The sequence below is a fragment of the Sinocyclocheilus grahami genome, unplaced genomic scaffold, assembly GCF_001515645.1.
Source record: "Sinocyclocheilus grahami isolate Dianchi unplaced genomic scaffold, SAMN03320097.WGS_v1.1 scaffold170.1, whole genome shotgun sequence".
NCBI lineage: Eukaryota > Metazoa > Chordata > Actinopteri > Cypriniformes > Cyprinidae > Sinocyclocheilus > Sinocyclocheilus grahami.
This window is the reverse complement of record NW_015505349.1, coordinates 691895-715910: the sequence shown is the minus strand read 5'-3', so window position 1 is coordinate 715910 and position 24016 is coordinate 691895. Positions and strand designations below refer to the sequence as shown.

The window sequence follows — 24016 nt, the reverse complement described above, 5'->3', positions numbered from 1 at the left end:
ACAATACAGATTGTGACAAAGCAACTGAACAGCATTAATTAGGAAAATAGTGTCAATAATGCAAAATGACAATAGTAAACACTCATTTTTTCAGTTAAAGACAGTTCATCATTGAATTCAGTGATGTCAACATCCAGCTCAGTTTAAATAATATCTTTGCAATCATGTCAACGATAACACTGGAAATGAAGTGTCCCCAACTAAGCAAGCCAGAGGCGACAAGGTGACAGTGCTTGAAATATCTTCTTTTATACTCCTTTATAACACTCTCAGAAAAAAAGGTACAAAAGCTGTCACTGGGGCGGTACCTTTTCAAAAGGCACACCTTTGTACCTAAAGAGTCCATATTGGTACCTTAAAGGTACATATTAGTACCTAAAGTGTACATATTAGTACCTAAAAGGTACAAAAGTGTACCTTTTTAAAAAAGGTACCGCCCCAGTGACCGCTTTTGTACCATTTTTTTCTCAGAGTGAACAGATGAAAGAATTTTCTTTTTGTTTGGATTTTTCCTTAAGTAATACTAATCTTTAAATAAACAATGAATTATGCAACATATCGTAAAATATTCCTATTGTTTTTTTTATGTTTTAATTGTATTTTTCTAGAAGTATATATTTTATTGAATTCTGAATTGGCATTTCCAGCACAATTTCTTGAACCTTTCTTTGAACTTCTGTCTCTTTAAAAAGTGTACCTTTTTAAAAAAGGTACCGCCCCAGTGACCGCTTTTGTACCATTTTTTTCTCAGAGTGAACAGATGAAAGAATTTTCTTTTTGTTTGGATTTTTCCTTAAGTAATACTAATCTTTAAATAAACAATGAATTATGCAACATATCGTAAAAAATATTCCTATTGTTTTTTTTATGTTTTAATTGTATTTTTCTAGAAGTATATATTTTATTGAATTCTGAATTGGCATTTCCAGCACAATTTCTTGAACCTTTCTTTGAACTTCTGTCTCTTTACATATTGTCGCAGGAACTTGTTTCTGTTCGAGACTATTTATCTTCCATCTCATTTTATCAGTTCATTGTGAGCATCTGTGAGGGTTAGCAGATTTCAGGTCCCATTTCTTGTGTACCGCCACAAATATGATGTCATTTAGCTACCTAAAAAGCAGAGCATAGTGCCCTCTTGTTTTTTAAATGGCTTTCCCTGAAGGAAGGGCTCTTTGCATGCTCTGTACTGCAGATCTCCCCTTAAGTATGTGTGTTAGTCTCTCTCTATTCCTCCATACAAATTAGTGCATTGTCCCATTAGCTTCTCTCTATTTCCCGCTTCAATATTCAAGGGAGGATTCAGACCCATTCAGGTAATTTGCAGTCTTGAGGAAAATGCATGGCATGAAGTCCTCTGTTTCTCTTTCAACATCATCTTCATGCTTCCCTTCCCAGTCAACAGCACTGCAGCTACCCAACCCAAAGACAGCAGAATCCTCCGTTTCAGTTTACCTCTCCTCTGTATATGTTCATGTTGGTCTGATTGGTTTTATAGTGCTTGCTGTATTTTTATTTTGTCAGGTTTGCATGTTGACTGGTTTCTTTCTATATGCATAGGTTGCTTCCTATTGGAGCTGGTTGTCGACGGGTGGATTCACTGCTCTGCAATGTTGAAATGCTCTAGGAAACATTACTGCTAAAATGCAGACATTGAGACTCTGTGTGACTGTTATAGGATGATTTTTCATGCTGCTTTTCAGCTGTTAGACATTGATTTCTGACAGCGCTAAAGTCTTCAGCGAAATTAGTGACGTGTTTATTCATGCTGGGTATTTTCTTGCACCAATGATCGTGAATACCATTAAAAAAAGATGCAATTAAATTGTTTTAATTAAAACATGTGGTTGATGAGTACAATTCGAAATTAGCAAGACATTAATTATGTACCAACAGCGGAAAAAAATATTCAAATAACACTGTATGTTGAGTATTTATCTGCTTGTGCTAGAAGAGCAAAAAATTGGTGAGCTGAATTGTTATCTTTGCTAGCAGGTTAATTTGCAACATAACACTATCGTTCAAAAGTTGGGGAAAAGGTAAGACTTTTAAAATGTTTTTGAAGGAAGTCTCTTATGCTCACCAATGCTGCATTTATTTGATATAAAATAAAATACAGTAATACTGTGAAATATTATTGCAACTTAAAAATAAATTATTGTATATATTTCGAAATGCCATTACTTTAATCTTCAGTGTCTAAAGATCCTTCAGAAATCATGTTATGCTGACTCAAGAAACATGTCTCATTATCAATGTTAAAAATAGTTGTGCTGCTTTATATTTTTGTAGCCCAGCACATGTAAAACATTACTGTGGTTTTACTTTTGACTCATGGTTCTGTAGATCCTGACACTTTGTGGTGTGTTTAAATAGGTATTATTTATGAATCATAAACTGGAGTTACAAGCTGTCACTCATGGCCCAAGAACCAAAGTTTCATTAACCATATTTTAACATAAAAGGAATAAATTATGAAGTCATTTAACGATGAAAGAGTATTGCATTAATATGCCGATTGTAGTCTAAAACTGGACAGCATCATTTGATTAAAACAGCTTTTAGTCTTCTCATTAAAAAGCATCATTGTCTCTGTGTATGATAGACCGGTCAGAAGAAGATACTGTCCCACTTTGTCCTTACAATTTATGTTTTAAAAAAAATAAGCCGCTTAGCAGAGTGATATTAAAATAATCTCTAAGCTCGTAATGTTAACTTAATAATGTGATGTGGCATTGAGACTGTCAGGAACTCAGTCAAATGGATGGACCACAGAGTCATGGACCGCAGAACTATGTTAAAAGTAGTTTCAGGCTAGGGATGGAAATTTAGTTCAAAAGCAGTCAAAAAAGAGGCAAATGATTACATTTAGACTAAGAACATAAGTTCTTAAATTACAGCTTGTTTTGTCAATTTCATAGTCCTTCCACTAAAAGGACAGTATCTGTAAAACTGACTACACCTGTTGTGGGTTTTGAATGGAAAGTGTTAATGCTTTCTGTTAAGCATTGTGCTTCAAACTTCTGCTGCAGGTACTTACTGAGATAGATCAGTGAATTCCTTCATTTAAATATTTTTCATAACCCCCCCATTTTCATTGGAAGTGTGCCTATGATGCCTTAAAATGCTGCCTCTGTAGGTAGAGCTGCTGGCTCCCAATCATCTGCGGTAGTTAGGAATAATGATGCATCTGCAGATAGTACAGCTACTGTCTGTGTTCAAAGAGCTGCATGCTGACTGTCCTTAAAGGGTTCATATGATGCGATTTCAATTTTTCCTTTCTCTTTGAAGTGTTACAAGCTCTTGGTGCGTAAAGAAGATCTGTAAAGTTGAATGTAAACATGAATTAATCCATCTCTTCATACCATCATAATAATGCCACGGCTATAGAAACCATAAATATTACACAGTAATGCAGTATAACAGGGCACTACATAACAGACAGGTATCTTATGTAGCGAGAATGAATGTCATTACTAAAGAAAGAAACCCAATTAACAATTGCGCAACACATCATCTGTAGCTGAAGCATTAACCTAACAAAATGACACAAATACAGTCCATCCGATGTTCTTACAGACATTTATTCACCCAAACGTATTTATACTTTACAGATAGCATTGGTATAAAACAAATGGTGATTACATGTGTTTTAAAGTTGATCTAACAATTTAATGTTCTCTTACTGCTTTATTTCGTCTTCACGAGTCTCCCGCTGGTCTGTCAGCGCGCTGCGGGAGGAAAATACTGGTTAGCACAGCTTTACTAGGAAAGTGAGCAAGTAACATTAACATAATTCATACAAGACGATGAAGAAAAGTGTATACATGTGTTTTAACGTACCTCTGTGACTCTCATCTCCCCGCTGGTCTGCCTCTGCCAGCGGCGCTGCGGCCGGAGGAAAAGACCGGTTAATACAGCTCCACTCGGGAAACTGAGATATTCGGAGGAGGTGTGTGGTTGTTTTTCATTTAGGACTAATGTTTTTAGATTTACTAAATATAGTAGGCAAATATTTTTTCAAAATGCACTGAAAATCTAAACCTGAGAAGCAGTAATAAAAGTTTTACTAAGTTTTAATCAAATGATTTACAGTGATGCTGTTTGCTAGGTTGCCACCGCCATGTCGTGAAGGCACTGTGTGATTCGTTGTGAAAGCGAAACTACTTTGTTTGGCCTTCCAAAAGAGGATGATATCCGCTTCGTCATGCCTAGAGCTGATCCGTACTGGTTGCTGAGCAAATACTACAACTTTGCACTGTGGATCGCCGGATCGGTTTTCACCGTGGACGAAGCGGAGTCCAGCCCGGGGTCGTCACATGTGGTTGCTGCAAGCCCACCGGACGCTCCGTCAAATCCGCCGCCTCTGCTCACTCTAGCCCGTCATATTTGCTGAATACATTTTTTTTTTTCTTATTGACCCCAAACTTTTGAATAGTAGTATGTTTTTTTTTTAAATCAAAAATAGCTAAACTTAAAATTCCAATATGGAACGAACAAGCATTTTCTGGGATGACTTCTGTTTTCCATATACGCACAATGACAATTGTTTAAATGTGGCTGTCCCTCCTAAAATGTTACAGTGTGACCTTTGTGTACAAAACATAATTAAGCACCTAGAATAGGAGTGACACCCGTATTTAGCCGCAGTGTGTACATGGCCCTTGTGGCTCACACATTTCCGCAACAGTTAATACACTGATTCAGTGGGAAGTCAGTTGTCAGGTTGTTTGGATGAAAAACAGTGATTCACTTTTGTTGTCTGGCAATTGGTACACAGTCACAAGAGTGAGATGCTTGTGTCAACAGGTCTATTTGAGGAATTTATTAATAGAAATTTCTCTTCATAGTATAGCAAAGAAGCTGCTTTAGTTTACCGGTGGTGTTCAGAGTTGAAAAGAAAAGGCACAAACACCCTGATGTGATCTGTTATGAAACCATTGTAGCAGAAGTCTTAGTACCCCTGTATTGTTTTAAGTGCATGTTACTTAGGATGATGTGTTCTCTGTTTGTTTGTTTCTTGCATGCTTTTGCATAAAGAGTTGTACAAATATGTTTACTTCTTCAGTGGACGTCTTCAGATGCCTTCTTAGATACACAACATGGCTGAAATGTTACACTTACCAGTTTGCCAGCATTTCCAAAGGTGAGCCACATAACTGATCTCTCTCCTCACAGTTTTTCCAGAGGACGCAGATGCAAACGGCGCGGTCCACCATTCCAAGCAACAACCCTCCCATTCGGCCCACATCTCAGACCCCCACAGCAGCGGTCTACCCCCCCAATCAGCCCATCATGATGACCATGGCTCCTATGCCCTTCCATTCCCCACAGACAGCGCAGTACTACATCCCTCAGGTCAGACAGCACAAGACTGCTGACAGGAATCACATTACAATTGCTATATCTGGACCATGTGTTTACATCAGGATGTTTCAATGTACTAGACTATGTTTGTTGTGTTGTTTATGTACAAATTTGATTACAGAGTTTTGTCCAGTTGATGTGTTGTTTGCAATTATATACGTGTTGAATTTTCACTCATTTGGTGGTTGTGTGTGACTCTACAGTACCGTCACAGTGCTCCTCAGTATGTGGGGCCTCCTCAACAGTACCCAGTCCAGCCCACTGGACCCAGTACCTTCTATGCTGGACCCAGTCCAGGGGACTTCCCAGCACCTTATGGTGAGTTTAGCAACCTCCTTTCTGTCTTTTCGGCCACCTGTGGATTGCTGTTGACTTTCTCATAGTCTGCTGACTTGCCTTGTTTCGCTGTTTACTGTTTTAATGTTGTGCAGTAAGTCTAAATTTTTAGAATGAAAAGCAATATTTTAAGATTTATCATCCTGCTGTGATGGGTAGTCTTATTCAGTTGGTTTTGGTTAGCTAAGAGATACATTTTTTTTTCAGTTGTGAAATGGTTTCAAAATTTTGGTAGCTGACAAATTTGTAAAAAAATATATATATATATTTTACCAAAACTGAGGCATATGATTGTGAGCAGTTTTAGTATACTTTTTTGTGATTTCCCTTTGATGGTTGATGATAATAGGCGACAGATTTCATTATTGAATTGCAAAAATTTTTTTGGTTTTATACATTTTTAATGTGACGTTATAATCGTTCTAAAAAGTGTTTTTAAAAAAGTTATTATATTTTTATTTTTTTTGTACACAAAATGCATAGCATAGCCTACATTCATGCATTTATATTTGTATTCATAGCCTTTAATTTTATTGAACATTAGGCAGAACATTGAAATTATGTTTTTCAGCATATACAGAAAATACAATTAGGCTTTGTTATCCTATTAATCAATTAATTAGAAATAATCAGCAAAATAATTTATATTGGTGTGAATGAGTATAAGGAACTTGTTGTCTTGTGTGGTTTGTGAGCAGCAGGACCTCCCTACTATCCTGGGCAGTCCATCTACTCACCATCTCCATCCATTATAGTGCCTACACCACAACAACCTCCACCTGCTAAGAGGGAAAAGAAAACCGTGAGTGTCATCTTTATAGCAGTATGCAGACTGAAATAATATATATAATGCATAATGCCTTGAGAAAATTTGTATTGAAAAATAAAATTAGTTTTTAATTATCAAGGCTTGAGAAATGCTGAACAGGAATTAGATGATGCTTCTGATGTTTTATTATTTAATTATCTGACTCTTTATTGTCTAAGATTGTTTAAGTATTGTTGTATTGTTTAAGATCCGTATCCGAGACCCCAACCAGGGTGGCAAGGATGTGACAGAAGAGATATTATCAGGGGTGGGCGGAAGTCGGAACCCAACCCCACCGGTGAGACGGCCCTCCTCCACTCCTACACCTCCACGGGTAAGACGGCTAATCACAGAGACCAAATCAAATACAAAAACCCATATGCGCACACACAGATTTAGCTGGACATCACTCCCTTTCTAATTTCTGCATCTTGGGAATGAGCTCTTTTGACTGGAGCCAGTAAGCGACCACTCAGAACACCCTAGCAACCGCATAGCAACATAGTAAAATCCAATCTGAACACCATAGCAACCACCTGACTTTGTAGCCACACTGACAAAGTTTCCACTCCTTTATAATCAGGAATTTATCTTCTTATCTAAAGCCACAGCTCATGTCCGTGGGTCAGCACCTCTACTTAATAGTTTGATCTTTTACCCACAAGCTACCAATTTTATGCTATGCATTTTTAATGCAGAACTTTGAATAGTCTCGAAACTTTTACCTGTAGAAGTAAAAGTCTATTATGTTTATTTGTAGAATTTAAGAAGTTTCAATCTTGCATATTCTGTCACGCGTGTTGTAGCTCTGCTTCATGATTGTTTGTGTCATCCTGATCCCTGTGTGTTCCCTTTACAGTGACTCCTCATCTACACACTCTAGAATATCTCTCGTCCTCACTGTGCCTAATCTAAAACAGGGGTTTTCAAACTGGGGTCTATGGGCCACAAGGAGTGCAGGGTGTCTGAGTCAAAAGTAATATAAAAATATTTTACGAAATGTATTTTAACAGGTAGAAATAAAAAAAAAATGCACGTAGTATTGTAAAAATAAAATCTTTTAGATGTAAAATCTAAAATATATACGTTTCATTTATTTAAAAATGTGCATCTCTTCTTTCTCGCAACATACACCATCCTTCAAAAGTTTGGAGTCAGTACGTTTTTTTTATTCTATTTTAATTTTTCAAAGAAAGTATTACTTTGATTCAGCAAGGACGCATTAAATAGATCAAAAGACTTACTAAAGACATTTACATTATTACAACAAAAAATAAACTTTATTCATCAAAGAATCCTGAAAAAAGAAGCATCATGGTTTCCACAAAAACATTTAGCAGTACAGCTGTTTTCAACATAGATTATAATGAAAAATGAGCACCAAATCAGCATATTAAAATGATTTCTGAGGGATCACGTGACACTAATAACTGACGTAATGGAGTAATATACATTTTAAAATGTTGAACTAGAAAACAGATATTTTAAATTGTAGTAATATTTTACAATATTACTGTTTTACTGTATATTTGATCAAATAAATGCAGCCTTGGGGAGCATAACAGAATCTTTTTTTTTTTTACATTTTTAAAAATCTTACCAATTCCAAACTTTTGAATTTGTTAATAATATATGTTATACTTTAAGAATAATTTTTATTTGTGTTGTATCATCATAGGTATTTTTTTCTTATTATTATTACTTTTAGCTTGCTCACTACTTGATTTGTAACAATATTTATTATGCAAAGTGCTACACAAATATGAATTAAATAATTGAGAGTTTCTCTTTTATTCCAACAGTGTGCATATGAAGGATATGCTGTTATTTTTATACATTAAGTTAATAGTTATGTTAAGTAAGTAGTTTACAGATAAAACCCAGTCATCTCTTTTAATTTTAGTTAAATCTGTATATGTATATATATATATATATATAATTTTTTTTATTTTATTTTTTTTTATGAAATCTAAAATAATGTCTGAAATAAATCTGCATTTAATTTAGATTTTAGGACAGGGATCATTTTTGGGAGATTTTGGCATAAAATGGTTTAAAAACCCCTCATCTAAGGCACTGTCCCTGTAGATGGAGCACTCAATATGTTTTGACACTTCCTCTGTCTTCTCTCCCTGAACGTTAACAGTGTTCGTCTCTCCTCTGCTCTCTTTCCCCTTTTCCTCCCCATGTTTCTTCATTTCTGCCCCTCTCTCTCTCTTCTCCATTCTCTGTGTTTTTCTGTTTTTCCCGCTCTGTCTGTGTGCTGCATATGTGCTCGTGCCTTGTGTCTCTCTGTTGCTAGTTTTTATATTCACACCCTCATTATCTACACATTTTCTACTTCAAATCCCAGCAGCTGAACAGCCAGGTAGCGGATCACGGACACGTGGACAGCACACAGCTCCTTCCTACACCCATCGACTTGAAAGCAGGTAAGGCTTCACAGCAGTTGCCAACTTCTCCCCGCAGGTTCAGAGCAGTGGTCCTCGACTGGTGGGTCCTGACCCAACAGTGGGTCACAGGTCTGAGTGTCATGGACAGCAGGAAATAACCCATCTTAAATGCAAATAATAAAATGCAACTAAATAGGCATATCAGTTTTTAGGATGAGAAAATACTTCCCATATAATTTGTTGTTGAAGTCAAAGTCTTTATTGTATCTATGAGTTTTTGCATCTATCAATTGGTAGAAGCTCACCAAATTAAGCAAATGCCAACCTGCACAATTTGTATGTCATGCCCTTGTTTTTAAAACCATGAAAGTAAAGTTTTTGCATTTCATGTCCAATGTCAAATCTGGGTCCTGAAGCAAAACCAGGTGAGAACCACTAATCTGTTTTTCAGCCTTTTAATGTTTTTGAGGTTATGTGAAAGGTCACATTAAAAGCACACTGTATACTGCACAAATAAAAATACGTTTTTATTTCTTTATTTTTTTAGATAATAAAAAGCACAATTTTCATGATTTAATAATTTTATATAGCCAACAAAATCACTGCAGATACTTTATATTACATTCTTTATTCATGCATGAATTTATTCATTGAAGAATGTATGCATTTTATTATATTTGATTAATTTATATTATATTTTATTATTTAATTACTGAGAAGAATCCCTGCAAATACAGTCATTTAATTATTAATTCATTTATTTATAGTTTAGTATTTAATTAACTCATACATTAAAAGTTTAAGATCAACACTTTTAGCATTTTTTGCTTAATTTTATATTGCCAACAAAGTCACTGCAGAAACATTGTATGTTATTTATTTATGGATTGATTGATTAATATATTTATGTGGGTTTTGTGTATATTCTATTATTTAATTTTTTAACAAGTGCAGCACTTTCATGATGTTGCTTACTTTATATTGGCAATAAAATCAGTGCAAATATATTGTGTATGTTATTAATTAATTTTTTTTATATTTAGTGTATATTCTACTGTGTAATTTTTTATTATTTATCTATCACATAGAAAAGCCTAACATCACTTTAAAGCTATTGCTTTCTTTTATATTGCCAACAAAAACACTGCAAATACATTGTAAATGTTTAATATATATTGCTTTGATATTCTTTTTGATATGATTTTTGTCACCAAAACCATGAGCAAGCTGGGAAATACATTTCTATATACAGTGGGTACGGAAAGTATTCAGACCCCCTTCAATTTTTCACTCTTTGTTATATTGCAGCCATTTGCTAAAATCATTTAAGTTAATTTTTTTTCCTCATTAATGTACACACTTGTTGGGTCTTTCCCAAAAAGACTCATGGCTGTATTCGATCAAAAGGGTGCTTCTACTAAATACTGAGCAAAGGGTCTGAATACTTAGGACCATGTGATATTTCAGTTTTTCTTTTTTAATAAATCTGCAAAAATGTCAACAATTCTGTGTTTTTCTGTCAATATGGGGTGCTGTGTGTACATTAATGAGGGAAAAAAATTAACTTAAATGATTTTAGCAAATGGCTGCAATATAACAAAGAGTGAAAAATTTAAGGGGGTCTGAATACTTTCCGTACTCACTGTATATCACAATATTTTTTTTGGTTTGTTTTTGTTTTATTTACCCTACTGTTTGTTTACTTTATGGCTCTAGATGACAAGCCAAAACTAGAGTTTGCCTCGCAAAGATCTGCATCTCCAGGATTGCGGCAGCCAGAGACTCCACTGGAAAGAAGAGATCCTAGCAGCCCAGTCCAAGAGCCCTCTCCCCCACAGAAAACTGAGCTTCCCACCTCCGGCCCAGAATCGGCCTCAAGTGTAGCTACAGCCCCAACTCCTTCCATACCTGCCTCAACCGTGGAGTCAGCTGACGCCCCGAGCCCATCAGCTGAGCCCGGCCCCACTAAAGCTATCACACCAGAACCTGAAATCTCTGAGCCGGAGAAATCCTCCTCAGAGCAGCTCTCACCTCAGAGCCCGTCTACATCCCTGGCCCAGCCTGAAAAGGTCATCGATGGGCTGACGGACACCGATGCTGCTCCCTTGAGTGAAGACTTGGAATCCCAACCCAGGGAAGTCTCTCCGTTGCTGCCTACTTCCAGCGTGCCCCAGTGCCCCAGCTCGGAGCCCAGTCCCATCACACTGGCGCTGGAGGCCGAGTCTGCCGCGGGAAAGGCGGATACTCCCTCGCCTCCTGCTGAGGACAGCACTGGATGTCCTGTCGCCCCATCCCTCTCCACCTCCACTACTGCTGCTATCTCCACCACACCTGCTCCTCCTCCAGGCCTCACACACCCAAGTCAGGTTTCTGCAGGATCAGCCAAGAGACCCTCTACAGGAGCAGAGCTCAAAGAAACAGGGAAGGAGACCGAGGCCTTGCCGGACGAGAGAGGCGAGCCCTTCTTGCAGTCCAAAAAAAGCTCAAGTCAATGTGAGCAGTCGAAGTATACATCTAAGATGAATTGCCATGAAGTGGGGGTCATTCAAATAACACACATTTTTTCTTTGTACAGCTACATCTAGTGCACCAAAGACCTGGAAGAAGCCAAAAGAGGACATGCCTGTAGAGCAAGATCAGTGTCTAGATAAAGAGGTAAAATAATTTTGCTTATGTGCTTTTTGGGTCCATCATATTAATGCATCTAGCTTTTATTATATCTATTATAAATTAATGAATTATAATCAATCGCAACAAACAGGTATTTTTCATTGAATTTACAATCTTTGAAGCATTTCTATTGTTTTAATTGTTTTATAACTGTTTTATATTCATAAATGGATAATACATTTTAATTTATATTACTTTATAATGTTAAAATATTTAATATAACATCTTTTATATTACTATATTATTATTTCAAACTGGCCAAAATTCATAATCATAACAGACAAATCCAGTTCCTTATATTCAAATTAGTTTAAGATAGGCTTAAAGTGTGTGTGTGTGTGTGTGTGTTTGGTAGGAGGACATGGATCAGCCCTCTATGGAACCTGCTGCAGAGAGCCCCAGTCCTCCTCCTGTGGAGGTGGAGAGGAGGCCGTCAGCAGGAGCTGTGCTTGAGGAGAACGGAGAACAGGAAGTAGAGCCTCTGAGAAACGGGGCTGAACACGCCTCTGAAACTGAAAGCAGTGACAGCATCCACCTGTCTGCAGTCAAAGAGCCACTGATCAAAGCAGTGCTGCCACGTAAGGCCATCTCTCTACAACATTCTCTAGTGTCCCACGTGTGTTTGCCAGGTTTTTACCACTGAAAGCCTTTCTGCTCTTCTGCAGAGCCTGCAGAGAAGAATGGAAAGAAGCAGTACGACAGAGACTTCCTGTTGGGCTTCCAGTTCATGCCTGCATGTGTGCAGAAACCAGAGGGGCTTCCTCCCATTTCTGATGTTGTTCTAGATAAGGTTATTATTAGCCAATATTACACAGACGGTTCATTGAACAGCTTTTCTACTTATACTATACTGAATAAACACATTAAATTGACAGCTCTTGTTTGAACTTTTACTATATCATGGTTTTCAAAGTAATATCTATTAAAGTTAATAACTGAAAATTCCCATCGAAATTTCTCTTGTACCAGAATGAATTTGCATCGCACCATTAAATGGACTACTATGGGAATAAAGGGTTATTGTAACCTGATAATCACCTTCTGTTAAATCCTTGTAAAACTCATTACTGCTCTTGTACAGAGCAGTAAGTTGTTTTTTAAGTGAAGCCTAATGTGTTTCTGCCTTACCGAACAGATTAACCAAAATAAGCTGCCCATGCGGCCGGTAGACTCACGAGTGATTTCCAGAGGCCCAGACTTCACGCCAGCATTTGCAGATTTTGGCAGACAGATTTCTGGAGGCAGGGGAGCACCGGTTTGTCCCAACTTATTCTCACACTCATACAAAAAAAAAAAGGGGGTTTTGTCTTAATTACTACAGTAAATCAATTATTATGCTCTCTAGATCCTTTACATTTAATTTCATTAAAATGTATTACTTCACCCACGAATGAAAGCATTTTCAATTTACATTCCCTGGAGCACGCTCTTACAAAAATGTACAGATAATTATTGTACTCGAATCTATATCCAATATTGTGCATAAGTACACATACAAAAATCATTATTTATAAAACAATAACTACAATAAGTCATTTATAATGCTCTCTATCTTAAATGTAATTCAATTCTAATACTTCACATACGAATAAAAGCTATTTGACTTTAGATGCGCTCTTAGAAACACCTATTATTCTTGTCTGTATTACATGATTATTTCTGTTCCCTCAGCTGCTGAATGTTAGCCTGCGTCGACCACCTGGACGCAAGATCATCACAAACGTGTCGGTGAATGATGAGGTGCAGCTGAGGACAACAGAGAATGCCTGGAAACCTGGAATGAAGCGGGAAAATGTCATTGAAGAGCCAGAGACCCTGAAATCTAAGGTCTTCATTTCAGATGGCCTTATTTTGCAGTACAAAGAAAGCATGCTGTGGTATCCAGATGTTCAGCTATGATCGAATAATTTATTACATCATTACTTTCTCTAATATGGAGAGGAAATGGAGCTTGGGATTGATAGTTGCCTTGGAGGACATTCGGTAATATGTGCATTGATATTTTTACAGGAGCTTTTCCGAAAAGTGCGTAGTATTCTCAACAAATTGACGCCACAGATGTTCAGCCAGCTGATGAAGCAGGTGACTGACCTCACCATCGACACTGAGGAGCGGCTCAAGGGTGTCATAGACCTGGTTTTTGAGAAAGCCGTTGATGAACCCAGCTTCTCTGTGGCCTATGGCAATATGTGCAGCTGTCTGGCCACGGTGAGTCAGACTTTCCATTAAAACTGGGGTCTGTTGAAAATGAGCAATGATATACAAGTTTAGTAGATCACTGATTAATTAAGGAAATGTTTATTTGGGATTTTGGGAGCAAATGGAGATTGGAAACTGAGTGTGTTTATCTTGGAATGCAGCATGGTGAGTGCATGTCTAAATCAGTCACGTGCTGTGTTTGTAGTTAAAAGTGCCCATGACGGATAAGCCCAACAGCACTGTGAATTTCCGGAAGCTGCTTCTGAATCGCTGTCAGAAGGAGTTTGAGAAGGACAAGGTGGATGATGATGTCTTCGAGAAGAAACACAGGGAGCTGGAGGCAGCCAATTCAGTAAGTGCTTCAGCACCAAAAACTTCTTAAATGGATCACAGGCCATTCAGATTGCCTAGATGTAATTGCCTAGAATAACACATGCTATGAGAAGGTTGATTAGAATTTTCTGTGTGGATTTAAATGGCTTGCAAAACATTTTCAGCAGTTATATTCCATGCATTTTATTTTATTTTTTACTAATGATACAGTAAATCTTTAAAAAAAAATGTTTTGCTAATATTTATTGTACTTGAATCCTAATCCAATATTGTGAATAAGTACAGATGCAAAAATGAAAGGTACATTAGGCTTAACTCAATTAAATATAAAATTATTATTTAAAATTGTTAATACATAAGTTTTTTATAATTATGTGCATATGAATAGTTACACAATTACTGTCAGCAACCATCATGTTACTCTCGTATGATTTTTACCATAAAAGCAGTCAATATGAGTCTTGTGCTGGTTAAGCCTTTTAAAATCATCTGATAGCTTTGTCTGATTATCTGAAAATCTAGTTGGCATGATCTATTTTCTAAATGCGTGTTATTTTTATCTTATTGTGAATGATTCTTCCATGCATGTTGAATTTTTTTGACCTTGTAGTTTTTACGTTCTCAAAAAAAGAATTTTTCGGCCAAAATAGATTTGAGGGCCGTAATATTTGACCGAAACATGATGCATGACATGCTTTGACTGTTTTAGCGTTATTGCATGCATACAACATGGAAATGCTATAACAGGTAAATGTTGTGGACACACTTCATTAAAAATAATGCTCGAGTAGCAATATGTAAAAATGTTAGATTTTTAGAGAAACTTACTACAACTGATTTAATTAATCACCTGATGACACGACACTATAAACGGTGAACCAAGTTCAGTTACCCAAATTGAATTACCGAAACCTTATTTCCGGTTTCAGTTTAAGGTAATGAAAACTTTAATTTTGGTTTTAGTGTTTCAGTGCTTCACTGCTTCTCTCTGGTGACGTATGCCAGATTTCTCCAATCATTTAGTCTGCTTAAACCCCACTCTTTTCTGACCGTTCAACTGCTAGCATGCATTTAGATCTCCTTTCATCTTCCCCCAACACTTTTTGCTTTTTCAATAATCTGTTTCACTCTGATGTACTGAACATCTCAATACATCTGTCTCTTCCGTTAATCACAACTACATATGAAACAAATTCTGAATTACAGTATTGAATGTAGAATTGTACCAAATTTATCAAATAAACTGAAAGCTCATTTAATGTTGAAAGTTACTATAAGGGCTTCTGAAAATAATCTCCTGTTGTAGTCTGGATGCCGATTTTACTGCAGCGGGCACACAGTGATCATTTCTGACACGTCTTCCTCTCTCTCATTCTTACTCCCAGGCTAGCGAGCGGGAGAGGCTGCAGGAGGAACTGAACGAGGCGAAAGATAAGGCCCGCAGACGCTCCATAGGCAATATAAAGTTCATCGGCGAGCTCTTCAAGCTGCGGATGCTGACAGAGGCCATCATGCACGACTGCGTGGTGAAGTTGCTGAAAAACCACGATGAAGAGTCATTGGAGTGCTTGTGCAGGCTGCTCACAACTATTGGCAAGGACCTGGACTTTGAGAAAGCTAAGGTGGTTTATCCTAATCGGGAGGATGTCCTCTGTAATGGGCTTTAAGAATAACTGTCCTCCTAATTCTATTCATTGCTGCTGCAGTCCATATAAATGCACAAAAACTGTTGCCTATTTCAATGCAAATATGCAAAGAAATCTATGTGTTGGCCACTCTTTGCACTGCCGTGGTGGAGCTCTGCATAAACTAGTATTCTTTGGCCTCTTGCATCCAAAAAGCCTGGTTTATGTCCTCTCTGCTCCTGCCATGTGCTGTTTGGAAACGAATCCCAAATGAGTCATTTGATCATTTCTGACACGTCTTCCTCTCTCTCATTCTTACTCCCAGGCTAGCGAGCGGGAGAGGCTGCAGGAGGAACTGAACGAGGCGAAAGATAAGGCCCGCAGACGCTCCATAGGCAATATAAAGTTCATCGGCGAGCTCTTCAAGCTGCGGATGCTGACAGAGGCCATCATGCACGACTGCGTGGTGAAGTTGCTGAAAAACCACGATGAAGAGTCATTGGAGTGCTTGTGCAGGCTGCTCACAACTATTGGCAAGGACCTGGACTTTGAGAAAGCTAAGGTGGTTTATCCTAATCGGGAGGATGTCCTCTGTAATGGGCTTTAAGAATAACTGTCCTCCTAATTCTGTTCATTGCTGCTGCAGTCCATATAAATGCACAAAAACTGTTGCCTATTTCAATGCAAATATGCAAAGAAATCTATGTGTTGGCCACTCTTTGCACTGCCGTGGTGGAGCTCTGCATAAACTAGTGTTCTTTGGCCTCTTGCATCCAAAAAGCCTGGTTTATGTCCTCTCTGCTCCTGCCATGTGCTGTTTGGAAACGAATCCCAAATGAGTCATTTTACTCTGCTCTGGTTCCAAAATTCACTTTGGATTCAGCTGAGAACATGACTGTGAGGGTGGTGCCTAATGCTCTTGAATGGATAGTTCATCCAAAAATGTGAATTCTGTCATTATTTACTCACCCTCATGTCATTAGTTGAACTTATTTTTTTTACTTTAATTAAAGAGAAATGTCAGTTCATGTCAGGCAAAAAAATATATTGTATATGGTGGTCTATTGATGTTTTCAGGTCTCTTTTGAAGCTTGTGAATCTTACAGATGGTTCTTCTTGTTCCTGTTTAGCCACGGATGGATCAGTACTTTAACCAGATGGAGAAGATAGTAAAGGAGAAAAAGACTTCTTCACGCATTCGGTTCATGCTGCAGGACGTTATTGACCTGCGACTGGTGAGTTTTGTGTTATTCGTTTGTTTTCAAGCAGTGATCAAGGCAACGTTTTCAGCTCCAAAAGTACAACGTTTGATTTGAAAAAAAAATGTGTGTGATTTAAGATTTATTTGTATGATTATTAATTAATTAACTACTACTCAAAAAGCTTAACAAACTCAGACAAATATGTTTAGTTTGTCAAGTTCATCTGCCATAAATGCTTATGTATTCACAATTGTTCAAAAGTTTGAGGTCAGTAAGATTTGTATGTTTTTGAATGAGGTCGCTTATGCTCATCAAGGCTACATTTATTTGATCAAAAATATAGTAAAAACAGTAATGTTGTGAAATATTGTTACAGTTTAATTGTTTTCTATTTTAATTTATTTTAAAATGTAATTTATTCCTGTGATGCAAAGCTGAATTTTCAGCATCATTACTCCAGTCTTCAATGTCACATTATCCTTCAGAAATCATTCTAATGCTGATTTGGTGCTCAAGAAACATTTCTTATTATTATCATCAATGTTGAAAACAGTTCTGCTTAATATTTTGTGGAAATCTTTATACGTGTTTTCAGAATTCTTTGAATGGAATGTTCAAAAGAACAGCATTTATTTGAAATAGAAATCTTTGTGTGTGTGTGTGTGTGTGTGTGTGTGTGTGTGACTATACTGTCACTTTTGCAGAATAAAATACATTTCTTTCAAAACCGAAAAAAAAAAAATATTAGGATGGTAAATAGGACATAGGCAAAGTTTCAGAAAAGAAACAAACATTTATTTTGTACAATATTTACTCAAAATACAAACAAATTGAAATAATTGTTTAGTCATTGACTAATTTGTAGGTAGGGATGTGATCCTTCTGTTAACCGGCCAAGTAGACAATGTAATGTCAAAATAGCTAAATATTGGTTTAAACCTATTTTTTTTATAATTCAGTATTGTTAATAATATTTTTGAACCCTATTGTTGTATAGTGTGAGGATGTTTATATGTATATATATATATAATTTGGCAGTCATGCTGGAATTTTCAGGTAATATTTTGTGTTCTTCCCTCATCTTAGCACAATTGGGTGTCTCGGAGAGCTGACCTGGGCCCCAAGACCATTGAGCAGATCCATAAAGAGGCAAAGTTGGAGGAGCAGGAGGAACAGAGGAAGGTTCACCAGCAACTCTTGTCCAAGGACAACAAGAGGAGACCAGGTCAGAAAGAGACTTCTGCTATAGGCTAATCCTCTTTACAGCTTGCTCAGTCCTGTGGGCCTCCTTTCCTTTTTTCACTCTCTGATGAACTAGCTGTACTTTCTCTTCATGTTGCAGTGGTGCAGAGAGAGGAGACCTGGAGCACTGTGCCTATGACTAAGAACAGCAGAACAATAGACCCCGCTAAGATTCTCAAGATCTCAAAGGTAAAGTCCAGAAGTCAAACTAAGAACACATTTTCTTTCTAGTCACGTCTTAAGATGGCTAGCATAACTGAGTTTTAGAAAAAGAGATTCTATATATGCAATTCTGCATTTTTTCATACTCCCCCATGATCTGTTTGGACGTAAGGAAGCTGCATTTTTATGTAAACCATTGATCTTATCAGCTGAATCACACTTACGGAGGTTGTGCAAGCTACACCTTGCTACATGTCATTGATTGTGCTTTTGTAGTGTGCTGCTTTAAAGCATGTTGACTTAAAGCATTTCACCTAAAAATGTATATTTATACAAAAATATTATTACATACTTTTAAATTTAATATAAAAAAAATAATGAATTTGTGACAAATTTTCCAGTTAAAAAAAAAAAAAGTTTTTTCTTCTGGATCTGAATGTGCTAAACAGTATATTTTCATATGTTTTGAAGGACTATTCTACTAATTGGTCTTAATTGGAGGCCCTGTATAACTGGGCTTGATGTTACCATGCAAACGGTCTGACAGCTGAAGCACAGCATAAGCACACTTAAAACTACCGAAAAACACATTCAAAATATCTGGATGAATTCTCTAGCCCTATTTGCAAATGTCTTTCTGTAAGCATAAATATAACAATATTTAGTGAGGCTTAATGGTGTTAAAATATTTTTTAACAGGAATTATTTTTTTTATTTTTTTTTGCAGTGTTTGTAAATATGCTAATTAACTGTTTGACTCAACAGCCCCACCCGATGGTTCTTCTGTTTGCTTGTGTAGTAGCATCTTAGTATCTCATTGACTCTTGATTGTGAATCTAGGGATCTGCAGTGCTGCCCATTTTGTACCTTTTCTTACAGACCAAGTTCATGAAGCTCTGCTGATTTAAATCAAGTGTGGTAAATGGGAGACATGCAAAGTGTGCAGTGCTGCAGGTCCCCAGGACCAGGATTAAGAACTACTGATCTGATATGAATGCATGAGAAAATGTAATATGATCTTACTGTTTTCTTCAGCCAACAATAGATGAGAAGATTCAGCTGGGACCAAGAGCTCAGGTGAACTGGGTGAAGGGCAGCAGTGGAGGAGCTGGAGCCAAGGCCAGTGAGTCAGGTAAAGTAAGACTGATGCAGTCAGGTATGGGCTACTGGCTCTGTCAATTCCAGCTGTTTTATAGTTTATGCAGGATATTCTGGCTCTATACTTTGTTTACTAATGTGAAATGTCCTCCTTTTTTTCCCTGTCCTGCACCCTTTTTCTTTTAGATGTCTCTCGTCCCAGTGCCAGTTTGAACCGTTACTCACCCCTGCAACCCTCAGCACCCCTGGCCTCCTCTTTACCCTCTACATCCCCAGATTTTGATGCCAAAAGAGTTCTCAGCAGGTACTGTACATATATAAAATATAGTCATTGAGAAAGGGAAGATACCTTTTCATTCTTACATTTCGTCTGTAGTGTTTATCAATATTTTATATACGTAAATACATCTCAGATGTGCTTCTGTTAATTTTTCAAATTATAAGTATTTATACTTTTACTTTATAATTATTTAATTATATAATACATTGTAATTATAGAATTATAGATTTTTTTACATTTTTATTTTCAGCCAATTTAAATGTAATTATACTTTGCATTTATATTTTAGAATTCATATAATTCAAATGATAATTATATTCATATGGTTATCTAATTATATAGTACATTGAAATGAACAGATAACAAATTAAATAATAAGCAAACTATTTATTTTTTATAATTAACATTTTTATTAACATTTTATTATTATTGTTTCATTTGTAATGAATTGAAGGAAACACTTTTACATCTGGAAATTCAGGAATGTCTGTATTTGTGTGTTTGTGAATTTCTCAGTCATGGAAGCTCAGGACGAGAACATAATGACAAGCCATTGAGTGCGTGTCCCGCTCGGACAGGGCCCATCTCATTGGGTAGCAGCAATAAGGAGGCTCCTGAGGAGTCGGTCCAGGAAGTGTCCCGTAGAGACTCGAATGCCTCAGACACGCCCAAGCTGCCCGCCAGCACTGCAGACAAAAGCAGACTGGAGCGTAGCCAATCCAGGGAGTCTGGTGAGCCACACGGATACCCTCGCACACATTATAATGCTGCTGGTTACATTATGGTGAAATACATAAGAAGAAAATCCAACATTTAAGGCTGTCTCTTATTGCAGCTGTTAAACTTGAAGTACTGTCAGGACCCTCTCCAGACAAGCCTACATTAACAGAAGAGGACATGGAAAGGCGGTCCAAGTCCATTATCGATGAGTTTTTGCACATTAATGATTACAAGGTTTGTACCCATTTTTTTTAAATCACAAAAATTGCTATTTTATGCACTACATAACTTATAAAGCTGTATCTCCTAGTCCAGAATAGCAGTAGAGGAATTTCTAAGCGTACTATACTTGTGCTGCAGGAGGCAGTGCAGTGTGTGGATGAACTAGAGCAACCTGCCATGCTCTATGTGTTTGTGCGGGTGGGTGTGGAGTCCACGCTGGAGAGGAGTCAGATCACACGAGACCATATGGGTCAGCTGCTCTACCAGCTCCTGCAGGCTGGAATCCTCCACAAACTTCAGTTCTTTAAAGGGTGAGATTGCAGAAAGTTAACATTCTTATCATCTCTGCATTAGTAATGTTATGTGTGCGTTTGTGTTGCAAAATGTAGTAAGCAGCCTCGCTGTCCATTATCTACTAAGGTAGCATGAAAGAAGTAGGGATAGATGATACCAACCTTTTTTATTTCGACATAATAATGATACTAATACTTTTTGTTACGATTTTAACAATACTGATACTGATTGTTTCTTAAATGGGTATGTGATGATGTTTCAAATGATGTTTCAAAATAATATAATCTTATTAAATCAACTCCAAAAAAACAAAAAAGTTGCACTCGATTCTGGGATTTTTAATATAATTGTTTCTTCCCCCAGGTTCTCTGAAACTCTTGAATTAGCAGATGATATGGCCATTGATATTCCCCATATATGGCTGTACCTTGCGGAGCTGGTGACCCCTGTGCTTCGAGAGGGGGGAATCTCTATGAGAGAATTATTTAGGTTAGGTTTTATCCTGCAAGCACTTACCACAGTGTTATTAGATTCATAGAACTCATCAGCTTTAGTAATTGCCTTTACACAAGTTTTATTTGCTTATTTTGTGTCTGCAGTGAATTTAGCAAACCATTACTCCCTGTGGGAAGAGCTGGGATATTATTTTCTGAAATATTGCACCTTCTATGCAAACAAATGGTGAGCTTAAAAAATTAGAATCAAACATTTTGTTTGTATTTGCCATATTTGTAAGGTTTGTTAGTGTGAGAATAGTGGAAATGAATGCATTGTGTGTTTGCAGAGCCATAGGAAAGTAGGATCATTATGGAGGGACTCTGGGTTGAGCTGGGCAGATTTTATACCTGAAACGGAGGATGTGCACAGCTTCATCACAGAACATGTGAGCCTTCATTTACATTTTCTAAGACATCTAATATATGCTAACCATCAAAACATTCACCTATTACTCAGCTGTCCCATGCTGAACGAGTTTCATTTATGATTTGACCTTCCTACAGAAACTGGACTTCACACTTTCTGACGGCTCAAACCCGACCGAGGCTGTCTCTAAGAGAACACTCTCACCTGAGGAACTGAACAAGCAACTTGAAAAACTACTACTTGAGGACATGGCTGGTGATGAACGAATCTTTGACTGGATTGAGGTAGATTTACGTCCAGCTCTTTAGACTTAGTTTTATTAAAGGATGTGAATGATCTTATCATTGATGTGTGATGTATTACAGGCCAATCTAGATGAATCAGAAATGAGTTCACCTCCTTTCCTCAGAGCTTTAATGACTGCTGTGTGCAAGGCAGCAGTGAAAAGTAAGTGACAGCAACAACAAAGCTGTTTCGGGTAGTGGAGGGTAACTTTCTAGATACATTTATGCAAATTTGAGCTATTTAGTTTGCTGTTGCACAGGAACGCAGCATCTTGTGTTTGCCTTTTATGTGGTACAGTTTCAAATGTCAGATTGTCAAATATTCCAATCTTGTGTCTTCTGTCTGCAGCCGAGGGCTCCTCATACAAAGTGGACTTGTCCATAATCAAGAGGAGATTGCCTGTATTACACAAGTACCTTAACTCAGACACAGAGAGACAGTTGCAAGCACTTTACGCACTTCAAACATTTATAGTAAAACTGGACCAGCCTGCTAGTGAGTAAAACCTTTCATATTCCCATTAAAACTCACACCACATGGAATATTTGTGTTATTAACGCTATTCTACAGTGGATGGTATTTTTTAATGTTGATATTTTGAGTAATCACCAAGAGATTAAAATGTTTATTTTATTAATATTTTGCAGATTTGCTCCGGATGTTCTTTGACTGTTTGTATGATGAGGATGTGATATCTGAAGACGCTTTCTATAAGTGGGAGGTCAGTAAAGACCCTGCTGAACAGCAAGGCAAAGGTGTGGCCCTGAAGTCAGTCACCGCTTTCTTCACGTGGCTGCGCGAGGCAGAGGAGGAGTCCGAGGACAATTGACGAGGGGACAAACGGACACATTTGCCAACTAGTCGCTGAAACAATAACTGCATCAAATTAAAATGAAACATAACAAGCAACACATTATGCATCAGGATGGCTGGAGTGCAGCAAGATTTGGAATGGTACATGCAGCGACCCTATGACGACTTGCAATTGCTGGAGCACTAAAACATTTATTATTTATAGAAATGTTGCATTTAAGTTTTTTTTCTTTTGTTACTTTTTAAGAGGACTTTAATACAAACATGCAACAATGAAACAAAACATACGTTCAGACTCGTTAATTTATATTTTTTAAGAACTGCATACACAAAAGGGTATTTAACATTTGCAGAGTCACAACGAGCGGTTATTGGTGGATAGAGAAATAATCATCTTATTATTAATATAATGACAGTAACAATAATTAAACAACTTCTGTGATTTTCAAATTGTTGGAAAAAGTTTGTTGGTTGAGCACAGAGAAGACCTGGTCTGCGTTTAGTACATCAGTACTGAAGTGTTTAGTACATGTTTACGGTTATTATCTCAATAACCATACCAAATGTTCCTCTGCTTTAGCTTGCTCTTTGTGAAACATTTCATCTGGCAGGAACTATGCATTCAGGGGACTGCTGGGATCACATGACGAGAGCTCAGAATGGATGTCAATGAGCAGATGGTGACATGTACAAAACAACTAAGGAGACGTTGCTGAACCTGAAGTGCTTGTTATTCTTCATACTGATAGAGCAAATTTAAAGCTTGTAAATAAACGAAAGACAAAAAAGATTCATAAAAGTGCAAAACGTGGTGATGGTGTGGATTTTCTACAGTGTCAGTGAGGGCCTTGCTGGTTTTGTGTTACAGCAGTCAAATTAATATTATTCAGTCAACAAATACACTAATGTTCAAAAGTTTGGGGTCTGTAAGATTTTTTAAAATGTTTTTGAAAGAAGTCTCTTATTCTCAATAAGGCTGCATTTATTTGATCATACATAGAGTAACATAATATTGTGATAGAAAAATTATTGTAATAATTGTATTGTTAATTCGTTTTAAAATGTGATTCATTCCTGTGATGGCAAAGCTGAATTTTCAGCAG

General features: G+C 37.1%; 1 protein-coding gene across 7 annotated transcripts in view; it reads left to right on the top strand.

Moving 5' to 3' along the window:
• Nucleotides 1–23753, top strand: part of eif4g3b (eukaryotic translation initiation factor 4 gamma, 3b) — a 48824-nt gene extending 25071 nt beyond the window's left edge. For 4 of the 7 annotated variants that reach the window (XM_016283068.1, XM_016283063.1, XM_016283066.1 and 1 more), the window contains 30 exons: nt 1296–1316; nt 5179–5358; nt 5571–5685; nt 6402–6505; nt 6720–6845; nt 8865–8943; nt 10621–11397; nt 11480–11559; nt 11930–12152; nt 12240–12364; nt 12710–12829; nt 13246–13401; nt 13585–13782; nt 13979–14125; nt 15492–15728; nt 16862–16966; nt 18020–18158; nt 18276–18364; nt 19373–19469; nt 19622–19739; nt 20232–20446; nt 20551–20669; nt 20796–20968; nt 21315–21440; nt 21551–21632; nt 21736–21834; nt 21953–22099; nt 22181–22262; nt 22449–22595; nt 22748–23753. In XM_016283068.1, the coding sequence (XP_016138554.1) occupies nt 1296–1316; nt 5179–5358; nt 5571–5685; nt 6402–6505; nt 6720–6845; nt 8865–8943; nt 10621–11397; nt 11480–11559; nt 11930–12152; nt 12240–12364; nt 12710–12829; nt 13246–13401; nt 13585–13782; nt 13979–14125; nt 15492–15728; nt 16862–16966; nt 18020–18158; nt 18276–18364; nt 19373–19469; nt 19622–19739; nt 20232–20446; nt 20551–20669; nt 20796–20968; nt 21315–21440; nt 21551–21632; nt 21736–21834; nt 21953–22099; nt 22181–22262; nt 22449–22595; nt 22748–22929 (4608 nt within the window). In that variant the 3' untranslated portion in view covers nt 22930–23753. The remainder of the gene's footprint in view (nt 1–1295; nt 1317–5178; nt 5359–5570; nt 5686–6401; nt 6506–6719; nt 6846–8864; nt 8944–10620; nt 11398–11479; nt 11560–11929; nt 12153–12239; nt 12365–12709; nt 12830–13245; nt 13402–13584; nt 13783–13978; nt 14126–15491; nt 15729–16861; nt 16967–18019; nt 18159–18275; nt 18365–19372; nt 19470–19621; nt 19740–20231; nt 20447–20550; nt 20670–20795; nt 20969–21314; nt 21441–21550; nt 21633–21735; nt 21835–21952; nt 22100–22180; nt 22263–22448; nt 22596–22747) is intronic. The other 3 variants (XM_016283067.1, XM_016283065.1, XM_016283064.1) reach the window with 2 other exon arrangements.
• Nucleotides 23754–24016: the final 263 nt, after the last annotated feature.